This window comes from Gossypium arboreum, chromosome 1, assembly GCF_025698485.1.
Source record: "Gossypium arboreum isolate Shixiya-1 chromosome 1, ASM2569848v2, whole genome shotgun sequence".
Classification (NCBI taxonomy): domain Eukaryota; kingdom Viridiplantae; phylum Streptophyta; class Magnoliopsida; order Malvales; family Malvaceae; genus Gossypium; species Gossypium arboreum.
Window position 1 is genome coordinate 76,470,845 of NC_069070.1, and position 12,207 is coordinate 76,483,051.

The window sequence follows — 12,207 nt, forward strand, 5'->3', positions numbered from 1 at the left end:
CTCACTTTCGAATTTGACAGGGATTAAATTGCTCTAACTTTTTTTGAGAGGGACTAATTTATTCAATTTCGTAATTGAGAGGGGCTGTAGAGGTCTTTTTACCTACTAAAACATGTGTAAAAGATAATACTCCAAAGCAAGCCCAATATGATTTAAACACTAATCCAAAGTCCAAAGCTCGTAATTCTTGTAATAACCCGTTTAGAAATTCTGCTTGCGTAGTTTTCATCAAAGCGATTATAACTTGAGCTCTCAAACTCAAAATAATGTGATTTAAAGTGCGTTTCAAAGCTAAGAGATAGATCGACATATCAACTTATAATTGCTTCGGTTTCATCCAAATATGCATCCCAAGGCAATTACTTTTTCAAACTTAAAAATTGGTAGTTTCTATTAATTGAATTTAATGAATTTAACCTAATGAATCACACAATTAAGTCAAACAACCACCATTCAACTCTCATATTTGTTCTCAAATCTTTCAATCCATTTGAATCATCTTTACAACTCTCAATTTATAGGTGAACCGTCTCACAAATCTCCTTCCTCCTTAGTCCATTAACGCAAGACTTGTCTAATAAAAAAATTTCTATTCTACTATCTAAAAGATTATATAAAATTTTATAATTTAAACAATTATTTATGAAGTATTTATGTGGAGCCAATCAAACCTTAAACATAATTTATCCCACAATCCAATTTAATTAAAATAAAACTTATAAAATAAGATCGCGTAAATAATCGGACCTTGTACGTGTAAGAAGTAAATCTGGTAGTGGAATAATCATTTTGGCTTCCCTATAATTAGCAACTCTTTTTTTTTTTTGGTTCGCTCTCTTAAAAGAAAAACAAAAAAAAAAGCGATCATTTCTGTCAGGCGAATTTTGGTTCTCTATTAAATCCTAGATATAAACCGAACTGTAAAAAGGAAACACAAGATTTCAAAGATCGGAGTAATTGCAAGCAGCGCAATAGCCTAACCGCGCTGAAAAAATAATGGACTGTCCTGGTTAGTCTCCATATTTGTTTTCCTTAGGCTTCTATTGCTTTTCAGCCTTGAGTTTTTCTGGTTTTTTTCATTTAATTTATCTTTCAACTGTTCAATTTGTCTGTCTCCGGTTTTTAGTGTTCTGTTTGGTAGCTGAGAAAATAACAAAAAGAAAAGGAATAAGAGAAAAAAAAAAGGAACTCGGAAGCTTACACTGCTAAGCTTAGTCAGTATAATCTTCTTTGCTTTTATATTGTTTTTACTTTTTATTTATTTATTCTGTATGTTTTTCCTGCTTGAATTGCTTTTTGTTTACGAGAGATCTATGGCGGTTATGCAATCGAAAAGCTGTGTTTTAGCCTTATAGGTTCCAGCAATTGTAATTCAAGGTTGAATTCAGTGGAACTAACTCTAGGTTTTATTAATCATGGGATGTGAGGTTCCCTTGGAGTTTGATTGTGATTTCTTGGCATAAATATTAGAAATATGGGTGGACTATCTATTAAAGCAACACCAAATAAACTTAAAACTTTCTTGTGATGTCTTATGAGCATATTTTCTCATCGATTACTCCTGAGGATAATCTGAAATACTTTATTTGGCTAATTATGCTCTCTAACTTGTTTCTTAAAATGAATTGAGTTAGGGTATGGTACCAAGCATCATGATGAACAGTACCTTTTGTTATTTGTTAAGTTTTTCTTGTGGGTTCGACTTCCACAGCATGGCAAATATAGAATCTGGGTTACTACATCAGTCTAATGTTCTCTAGTTGGAATTGTACAACTTTGTAGGAAATTCGCAAGATATGGCTGTGCCACCAGTTGAAGGTGTTGCAGGGGGAGGGACAGCATATGGATGGAATGATGGTGGTTTAAATGTTTCAAATCCACTCAAGGGCTCAATTGACCCCACAGAAGTTCCAACTGCTGATTTAGTACATGTGTGGTGCCTCCCAAGCACAGCAAATGTTGGACCACAAGAAGTGCCTAGAAATTTAGAGCCTGTAAGTAATTTCCACACTGTTCTATTGTTGTTTAATATCTAATAAGAAATTCTTTTTAGGAATACATTCATTGAGGTTCAAGGGGTAGATTCGGATAGTTATTTTACGTTCTTATGCCTTGAGCTGGCTTACAACTCTGTTTGTTCATACCATGCATGCAAGCATTAGTCACAGTTGCTAGTTTAGACTATTGTTTTGATTCAGACTTGCATGTTTATATATCAAATCATGGTTGATAATTAATGTGTGCATTTTCATTGACCTGCTTATGTTTGTATAGAAAAGACAGAAAAAAGTGTTTCTTTTGACATTCATTTTGATCCAAATATAAATATAAATTTATTCATTTTCTATACTAATGTTTTTTAATTCTGTCCTCATTCTCGTATCTTTATAGTCTATAGGGTAGCCTTCTCACTTCTTTGCATATCAGGGTGGAGGAGGTCTAAAGGAAACTTCAGCATATGATATGTATATTATTATTTTGCATTTCCTTCTCACTTTTCAATAGATTCCCTTCTGGTACTGTAGTGTGTAGCTGAAAATAAACAGGTTTTTGTGCGTAGCAGATTTCTTTTTTACTTTTCTTTTCTTTCCCTTTTTTTTTCTCTATTTTCATTTTAGTTCTGTTTTTTTGCATGTTGGTTATAAAGAACAAATTTATGGTGTGGTTACTACAAGAAATGGCGCATATGTTCTTTTAGTGGATATATTCCTCTGACTTCTAATGATTTTTTAATCTTGAAGATAAACCTTCTGGCAGCTAGAAATGAGAGGGAAAGCGTTCAATTAGCTATCCGTCCAAAAGTCTCTTGGAGTGGTTCTAGTGTGGCTGGAGTTGTGCAGGTTCAATGCTGTGATTTATGCTCGGCATCTGGTGATCGGTTAGTTTCTGGACAATTTGGGTTCTTTTTACGTGACATTTTTAGATGATATTCTGACCATATTTATCTGGGGGCAGGTTGATTGTTGGCCAATCATTAAAATTGCGACGTGTGGTTCCCATATTGGGTGTACCTGATGCTCTTGTACCTCTTGACCTCCCTATTAGCCAAATAAGCCTACAACCTGGGTACTACTCTATTGTCATAGTGCATGTTTTGGTGGCATGAACAAATGCCAAGTGACTTCTTATTGCTCAGTGCTAAGATGGTTGTGTTTGTTTTTCCCCTGCTGCAGGGAGACAACTGCTGTCTGGGTTTCAATAGATGTGCCAAATGAACAGCCTCCTGGTTTATATGAAGGGGAGATCATCATTAATGCTACAAATGCAGATACAGAGTAACCTTCCTCTTTTACACTGTTTGCCTTGGTTTTTGTTCCATCATAGTCAATGAAATTGCAGCTGTTAAAAGAGTGTGCTTAATATTTTGTATGGGCTTTTGCATGAATTGAGTAGTGTTGCCTGTATTATATCACACAATTTGTTATAACATGTAATCTCAAGTATTCATTCCGTTTATTCAGATCATCATCACAATGCTTGGGGAAGGCTGAGAAGCATCAACTATTCACAGAACTTCGTAACTGTCTTGATGCTTTGGAGCCTATAGATGAAAAGCCATTGGATGAAGTGGTGAATATCCGAATGTGTTCATCTTTGGGGTTCCAATTGCATTTAGATTTCATTTCTCTTTTCAATCTGTTCTTATGATTAATTGCTTTTTAGGTGGAAAGAGTGAAATCTGCAACTACATCTTTAAGAAGAGTTCTTCTTTCTTCATCATTTTCTGAGTTCTTTTCGGATAATGGGCCAGTTGATATGATGGATGAAGATGCCATATCGAACCTTTCTGTACGAGTCAAATTAAGTTTGACAGTTTGGGACTTTATTATTCCAACAACTCCATCACTACCTGCTGTCTTTGGTGTATCCTGTATTTTATTAAGTTGAATTCTTTCTGTATTCATAATTTTTATAGGCTGCCACCTTATGACTGAGAACACAAACTAAAGGGTTATTTAGTCTTCACTTTACCCTGGTATAATAATTAAGTTCAGATTATAATTTGAATGACTGGTGACAAGTTATAGGTACTTCATTTTCTCCTCTCTAGTTGTTGTCTGCTTAACTACGTAATTAGATATCTGATACTGTAATTGAGGATCGCTTTGGTGTCGAACATGGGAGCAGTGAGTGGTATGATGCACTGGAGCAGCATTTCAAGTGGCTTCTTCAGTACAGAATCAGCCCATACTTTTGTAGATGGGGTGATAGCATGCGTGTTTTAACTTACACATCTCCCTGGCCAGGTAACGAAGTGAATTGTCATTTATCTACTTTCACAGCTGTGATTTCCTTTTGGTGTTCTCTCTTTGATATATTTTACCTCTTCTACTACTGCAGCGGATCATCCAAAATCAGATGAATATTTTTCAGACCCACGACTAGCAGCATATGCTGTTCCACATAGTCCAGTGGTCTCTTGGTATAGAGTTAGTTGCATGCTCACTTCTCTCAGGTATTTTGGTAACAACAACTGATGAATGTCCTTAACTTGTTGATGTGCAACAGTAATGATGCAGCAAAGGATTACTTGCAGAAAGAAGTTGAGATATTAAGGACAAAAAGTCATTGGAAGAAAGCTTACTTTTATCTGTGGGATGAGGTATAGTCTGTTTTTCAATTGGCTGAAAAATTAGCTGCCACATATCCTATTAATGAGACTTAATGTCCTTGAAAGGTTCATGATGTCTCAGCTTTTTCTGTATTGATTGTTTTTGGTCTCCACATTTCTACATCTTTATACTTATTTGTGATGTGCTAGATGTCTTTTATGTTCATTGTTGTATTCATATAGTTGTTGTCTCAGTCATTAGCAAATGGATTGCTGCCTATCAGCATTGTATCACAATCTTGATACATTGATGAGAATGTAATTCTTTTTGCAGCCACTGAACATGGAACAATACGAGTCTCTTTGTAACATGGCAAGTGAGGTTCATGCTTATGCTCCTGATGCTCGTGTTTTAACCACTTACTATTGTGGTAAGATTTCATGCTCCACTTTGTTAAGTTTTCTATTAACATGTCAGCTACATCTTCATCAAATAATTTGCCCTTGAGAAATTTTTTGTTAACTGTTTGAATGTGGAATCCGATAGTTGTAACCGCCCAATATCATAGTCTAAAGTTTCTCTCTTCTCTGGGTAATTAGTTGCTTCTGCATGTGTTAAAGAGGTGCCTGCTCATAGGCTGACTTTTAAAGGCTTATTGATCTGCTGTTCTAGTTGACCTGATATATTGGTGAAAATTATGGATTTCAGCCGTGTTTTGGCTATTTTTATCATATAGAATTAGCAAGGCCTTCTTCTCTTAACTATTGTGATATTTCACCTCGTTTGCTTCTTTCATGAAGGACCAAGTGATGCTCCTCTTGCACCAACTCCTTTTGAGGCTTTTCTAAAAGTGCCAAAGTTTCTACGCCCTCATACTCAAATCTATTGTACAAGGTATCTCTTGCTTATTCTAGCTCAAAGAGTTCTTCCTGTCCTGACTAATGGGTAAAACTCTTTTTTTTTTTGCATGCAGTGAGTGGGTATTTGGTAACCGAGAGGATCTTGTTAAGGATGTTATTTCTGAATTGCATCCAGAAAATGGAGAGGTAATGCTTACTTGTGGTTTTTGTGTATTTCTTTCAGTTTGTTTAGTGGAGTGAACTTAAACAAGAGTTTTCATATTTTGTCATGACTTGAAATTAATTATTATCTATTAGTTAAAAATTTTCTCTGATCCAGATTTTAGGATTAAGACAAATGCTATTTACTTCCTTTGCTACTGGCTTCTTTGTCAAAATGCTTGACGTATTTACCTGTGGTTGTGTTTCTGTCCTGCAAGTGTCCAACATTCCATACTGCAGAGTTGTAGAGTTCTTATTATGTAATTTGTAAAAAGTAAAGCTTCTAATCCCCAATATCTAAGTTATGAGCACTATGAAATGTTATACTGATGGGGGTGAGCTTTTATTTTAGGAATGGTGGACATATGTCTGCATGGGTCCATCCGATCCCCATCCAAACTGGCATCTGGGAATGCGAGGAACACAGCATCGTGCTGTTATGTGGCGTGTATGGAAGGAAGGTGGAACTGGTTTTCTGTATTGGGGTGCCAACTGCTACGAGAAGGCAACAGTTCCCAGTGCCGAGGTATTCACTTATCATCTCAAGTCCACAATGAAAATAAACAGAATGATATTTCAGAACTCTTACCATCTTTTATAAATTTTTGTGAGAATGAAAATATGCCTTTGTGCAGATAAGATTTAGGCGAGGCCTCCCCCCAGGTGATGGTGTTTTGTACTACCCAGGTGAGGTGTTCTCATCTTCAAAGCAACCTGTTGCTTCCCTTAGACTAGAGCGCATTCTCAGCGGCTTGCAGGTAAGGCTAATTTTCATGTCAGCCCTGTGTCACAATATTTTAGCTCTTTTATTGTTTTTGGAATTTAGAAAAAGTGTGAAGTAAAATTGATTCTATGTTGCTCCAACTATTCAATTTTCTTAAAGTATCCGCGTCTCGCATATATTTTGGACATGAGTGTTAACCTGAATGCATGAAAAAATTGGGGGATCCATATCCAAATCCAACACTCGTGCCCGAGTCCAAGTAACATAGACTTGAACAACGTTTAGGTATAGTTATGAAATTTGCAGCCAATTGTTGTTTACTTGTATGTGTATTTATTTTGCATACAGGACTTTGAATACCTGAAGCTTTATGCCTCAAGATATGGGAAAGAAGAAGCACTTACACTTTTAGAGAAGACGGGCGTTTATTTAGGCCCAGAGCGGTACACCCATGAACATATGGCCATTGATATAATGCGGGGTGAGATTTTCAGCAGTTGCAGATCATGTTCCTGAATCATTTATGCTATTTCTTTATTTTTGTCATTCTATTTTCGTTCATATATAGACACTCTTTATTTTACTCGTAAATTATATGCAATGGAAGGAGGACAAACTTTATAGCCACTCGCCCAGCTTTGTGTCAACTTTAACTTAGGATGTATGTTGAAGTTCCAAATTATATTGTCCTTATTTTTGTTGATGAGTATGATATATTATCATAATCTTTCAATCGCATCGTAATGAATATCAATCATGCAAAGTAGAAATTGTAAAATAGGTATCATAATATCATGGCAAGGGGGTGGGGCAGATTTTTGCCCTACCCGAAACTTAACCAATCCGTCTCAACCCCAAATTTGTCTTAAAACTTAAACCTCCCCGACCCTGACTCGACCTGCCTTGTTACAAACCTGATTTGTTTTTTTAAAAGAAAAAATCTGACCCTAGGTTGAAGTCCATCATATTCGGATTTCTTTTGCCATACTTATGTGTGATGAATGTGCCTATCCTTCTGGAGTGAAGGTGAGGAACCTTTTGCTGCTTATTGAGTGATTCGGATCCGCTGAGCCTTTAGATGAATCGGGGATAATACAAAAAAAGGTTCAATTGGTTGAGGTCTAGGGCATGTCTATTATACTAAACTTTTGCCGCAATTGCTTAATCGCCTCATAATAAAAAATCCAAACCTCAGGTTTTCTTGGATCTGAAACATTTTATAAAGTAATTTATTTCGTAATTTTAACTTGTTGGAAACCATTCGGGCTTTAAGAAGTTGTTTTCATTTGTCATTCCTCTATCGTTCTGCTTGCTAAATTCATTGAATTTTATTATGGATGAAAAACTTGAAAAATATATTATATAAATTTCCGATGAAGTAGATTTTAATTAGGACAGAGGGACCTTCCTCTTATTGCAATCGAAGCTCCATAGCCTATAAGAGCTGAGAAAGAAATAAAAGAGACGTTCGAATAATTAAAGTCTTAATTATGTTATACATTATACCATATCATCCAACTATTAGTAAAGTTATGATTTAATTATTTATATTAAAATTTTTTATTACTTGTTCGTTAACTTTACCAGCTAATGATGTAGGCAATTATTTTTATAGGTAGGCCAGTAAATGGATTCACGTTTTCCAGCTAATATATATATATATATATATATATATATATATAAAAAGGCATAATAACATTTTTACCGTTTAAATTTTATAAAAAAAGTTATTTTAATTTTACCTTTAATTTTTTGTCTTTTTAACTCTTGAATTTATATTGTTAATCAAATCACTCCAAAATGGATAAAAAAAGTTGTTTGTTAATTTTGCGAGATAGAAATCCACATGTATTTCACATTAACGATTAATTATTTTTTTACAAATTTAAAAATAATAAAAATAGTTTTATATTTTTAAATAAATTTAATAATTTTTGTGCTTTTTTGAGTTTTTAAATTGTAAAAATCAATTAATTGCTAATATAACAATCCATGTGTATGTTTGTTGAATCTGGTGAACTAACTGTAGTATATTGGTTTGTACACTTGTAATTTTTTTCGAATAGATTGTAATTTTTTTCGAATAGATTGGTTAATAAAATTATTCATGAATTACATTAATACCCTTTGTATGTTGTTCTATGGTTTTTGTATGCAAAACAAAATGGAAGCAAATATTAGCTGACTAGTTGTCTAATGTTTGACTAATACTAAGTGGTACTACGTTATCGGATCGTAATATAAAAAGATAGTTTATAATAGTAGACGAGCCTAAATATGACTTTAGTCTAACTAGAAATGAACAAACTGATTGAAAGACTAATATGTTTTCCATTAAGTCCAATTGGGGAGATGCTTTGCCTTAGACATCGAAGCAGATGACTCCCAGAAGATAGGGATATAGATGTGACTGACTGGACTAATAGTACATCAGACTAGAGCCAAGTAGAATAGATCCAAAATCCGTTCATGTAGTTATTCACTTGTGATGTTCATATTGTGACATACCTTAATCTTGAGTGGACGATGGATTATATATATATGTGACTCGTATACTTTGATGTAAGTAAAAGCCTGAGTTCGAATAGATAAGGAATTGAAAGTTGATGCGTTGGGTATACGACTTCTACAGTATGTAGCATCATTCACAATAGTGGAATATGGGTAAATAAGATCCTCTCATCGACATTTACATGATAGATGAAAAGTAAATCTGACCACGGATCGTTCATTTTTATGATAAATGACTTGATTACTATTTGATAGCAGTTGACTTTTCATCAAGGAAGATGTAATGGTTACCATGAGATAAAATAGGATCATATTGGAAGAAAGAACTTATCCTAAAGAGATTAATGTTACGATAAATAACAAATAAAATAATATACCATTTTAGATAAAAAAATTTAAATTCAACTATCATTCATCAATAGTCACTCAATATTTATAGCATACCTACGAAAACAAGGCTTAAATCGAGCTTACAAAACCCTAAAATCACTTTAGAAACAAATAGGAACTAATCTAAAACAAAACAAAAAAAATATGGTAAAAACTAAAAACAGTGGTCACACGGCCGTGTGATAGAGCCCAGACCATGTAGTTCAAAGACATGGATGTGTGGTTAGACCATGTACCAAATTGCGGTTGTGTATTTCAAGGTCACACAGCTGTGTTGCCCGGCTGTGTAACAACTTGAGACCGTGTGGACAAACCTGCACCAAAATCAAATAGGTCACATGGCCATGTGGGGTGTCTGTGTATGGCACACAGTCGTGTGGCAGACCGTGTGCACCTAAAATACCTTAAAATAAGTCAATTCATCTACATTTACTTAGGTCCAAAGCTATACCCTTTACCTTCATTTTTACCTATTCTAGACATACTAAAACACACAAATAACATTCAACCTAAGTGTCTAATCAATATGCTTTCAATGGCAACATAGTTCAACATTAAACTATTTCACATTCATCGTTTTCAAACATTTACCTATCAATCATACCAAAACACCTTACCACATTCCAAACCAATTTCACAAGGCATGATTCAAACCACATATGCATACATGAACATACTTAAACCAAAAGTCCTAATTAAGTAACATCTTAACAACATTTACATAACCAAAACATAAGACAGAATAGAAATATATACATATAGGCTTTGGAACTCCTAGTACATGCCACTTATAACCTAAACCAAAATGATCAAAATCTCTACCGAGTTGTTGAAGGATAGTGTGAGCTTTGACTTCAACTTCCAACCGACATAAACTTCCAATGATTTATAGGAAAATCAAACACAACGGTTGTAAGCAATTCATTGCTTAGTAAGTTCATACTAAATTAAACTTTAACTTACCGTATAAGTTATAACTTTGACATTTCGCAAGTAAATTCATAAACAAGATCATGAATTCATTATTAGCTTATACATATCACAACTCTCACAAGGTTAGTGAGTTCACATAATCAAGACATATAATTTTATCATGTCATAAAATATTTCAAGTAAACACATTTAAAACTCAATTCAACCATCACCTATTCATTAACAATTCATATTTCATTTCAAATATCCATATCCAAAGTCCCTTTTCATATATATGTTTCCATTTAACCAATTCTTGTAGCCATTCCCATTTATGCATCTTCCACCTGATGAACCAAAATGAAATAGCATTGGATACTCGGGAACAATGCTCACACAAGCTGTAATTACTCACATGAGCTGTAAAATGAGCCTATTCACACGAGCTGTAGGTTGGGCTGTTAAGCTACACGATGATGCTCACACGAGCTGTGAAGAATCCACAACAAATGCAAGATCTTAGCTATCGGTAGGACATCTAATACCAGCACCCGAAACGGTAATAACCCCAATGACATGTCATTTGTATCCTAAACATTCATAAGGTTCATACAATCCATGTTTCATATCTATATCATTTAAATATATACACATGATTTCATTACAAGAATTTATCTATGTAGTTTCACATTTTCAAAAATAACCTAACTTATTTAACATTTCAACTTAATCCATTTCATCACTTAACATTTATTAAGCAAATGAACTCAATCACAACATAAATAGATAGGTATTGAATAACAAAAAACAACAATTAATTAGTTTAACCAATTTACAGACTTACCTAATCAAAAAAGGTTGCGAACATGACATTGATGTTTACTCTGCTAACTTTCCTTTTTCACGACTATTGTCCGGTTGATTCGTTTCTTGATCTAAATAATGATTTTAATTCAATTAACCATTCAAAACAACTTAACAATTAAACTTATGCATTTAAGCCCTTTTATTAACATTTTTACAAAATTACCCCCAAACTTTACCCTTTATGCAATTTAATCCCTAAACCCAAAACTTTCAAATTGAACACAATTAATCCCAAACCATGTTAGCCGAATTTCCTATAACCTCTATAAATTCCATATTCATCACATTTTTACAAGAATTTCATGCAACTTTACTATTTTAACAACTTAGTCCTTAAACTTTAAAATCAAGCAAAACTACTTTATCAATTAGTCCTATTTAGCTATCAAGCTTATAAATCCATCATCAAAATTCAAAAACATCTCAAAATCATCAATGACATAACTCAAAACATTTAATAATTTTACAAGTAAGTCTCTGTGTTAGCTAGATTAAGCTATAACGATCTCAAAAATATAAAAATCACTAAAAACAGATTAAAAATACATACAATGGATGCGATTTAAAGCTTGGTTGAAACTGCTCTTATTCATCAATAGTGTATTCAGTTTTGAACAAAAGAAAACAAAAAAGAAGATGATGTTGTCATCTTTTATTTAATTATTACTTATTTACCAAATTACCATTTTAACCATTAAATTAACAAAAAATTACTATCATGCCAAACCAAACTAAACTGTCCACCCACTAGAAAAGATGGCTAATTTCCATTTAAAACCATATAATCCTTATATAATCACTGAACTTCTTTAGATTAATAGCGATTAACTTTTGTAACTTTTACGATTTAATATTTTTTACTTAATTAACTATCTAAATGTTAACATTTTCTAACCAAATTTTAATATGATATTGTAATAACTCTATGAATATTGATAAATAATAAAATATTAACTCACTGATCGAAATTGTGGTCCCAAAATTACTATTTTCAACACCATTGAAAATGGGCTGTTACAAGAAAAGTGAATAAAAACTAAACCTAAAAATTGTATCTGAATAGTCTCTCTAATCTTTCTCTCAATAGCATTCTAAAGTATGCTATTTATAGGTGTTTGATACTCAATATAGAGCTTCAACACAAACTTAGGCTCAGGAGTATTGAAAATTGGTCAAAAAGTGGGTGAAA

The 12,207-nt window shown here is 33.5% G+C and overlaps 1 protein-coding gene across 1 annotated transcript; it reads left to right on the plus strand.

The window, feature by feature from the left end:
- Positions 1–744: 744 nt before the first annotated feature.
- LOC108480096 (uncharacterized) lies at positions 745–7,071 on the plus strand. The gene is made up of 16 exons (XM_017782950.2): positions 745–1,009; positions 1,783–1,994; positions 2,742–2,878; positions 2,956–3,066; positions 3,174–3,275; positions 3,462–3,570; positions 3,664–3,864; positions 4,079–4,247; positions 4,342–4,423; positions 4,510–4,603; positions 4,887–4,983; positions 5,354–5,447; positions 5,527–5,599; positions 5,967–6,140; positions 6,250–6,372; positions 6,687–7,071. Exons 1-16 carry the CDS (start codon positions 997–999, stop codon positions 6,852–6,854), a joined length of 1,959 nt encoding a protein of 652 aa, XP_017638439.1. The 5' UTR covers positions 745–996; the 3' UTR covers positions 6,855–7,071.
- Positions 7,072–12,207: the final 5,136 nt, after the last annotated feature.

Bases quoted from the DNA above. Each gene is read 5' to 3' on its own strand.
- LOC108480096 (XM_017782950.2), top strand. The intron at 4,248-4,341 runs GTAACGAAGTGA...CTACTACTGCAG, and splicing joins TTACACATCTCCCTGGCCAG to CGGATCATCCAAAATCAGAT. The intron at 4,984-5,353 runs GTAAGATTTCAT...TCTTTCATGAAG, and splicing joins TTTAACCACTTACTATTGTG to GACCAAGTGATGCTCCTCTT.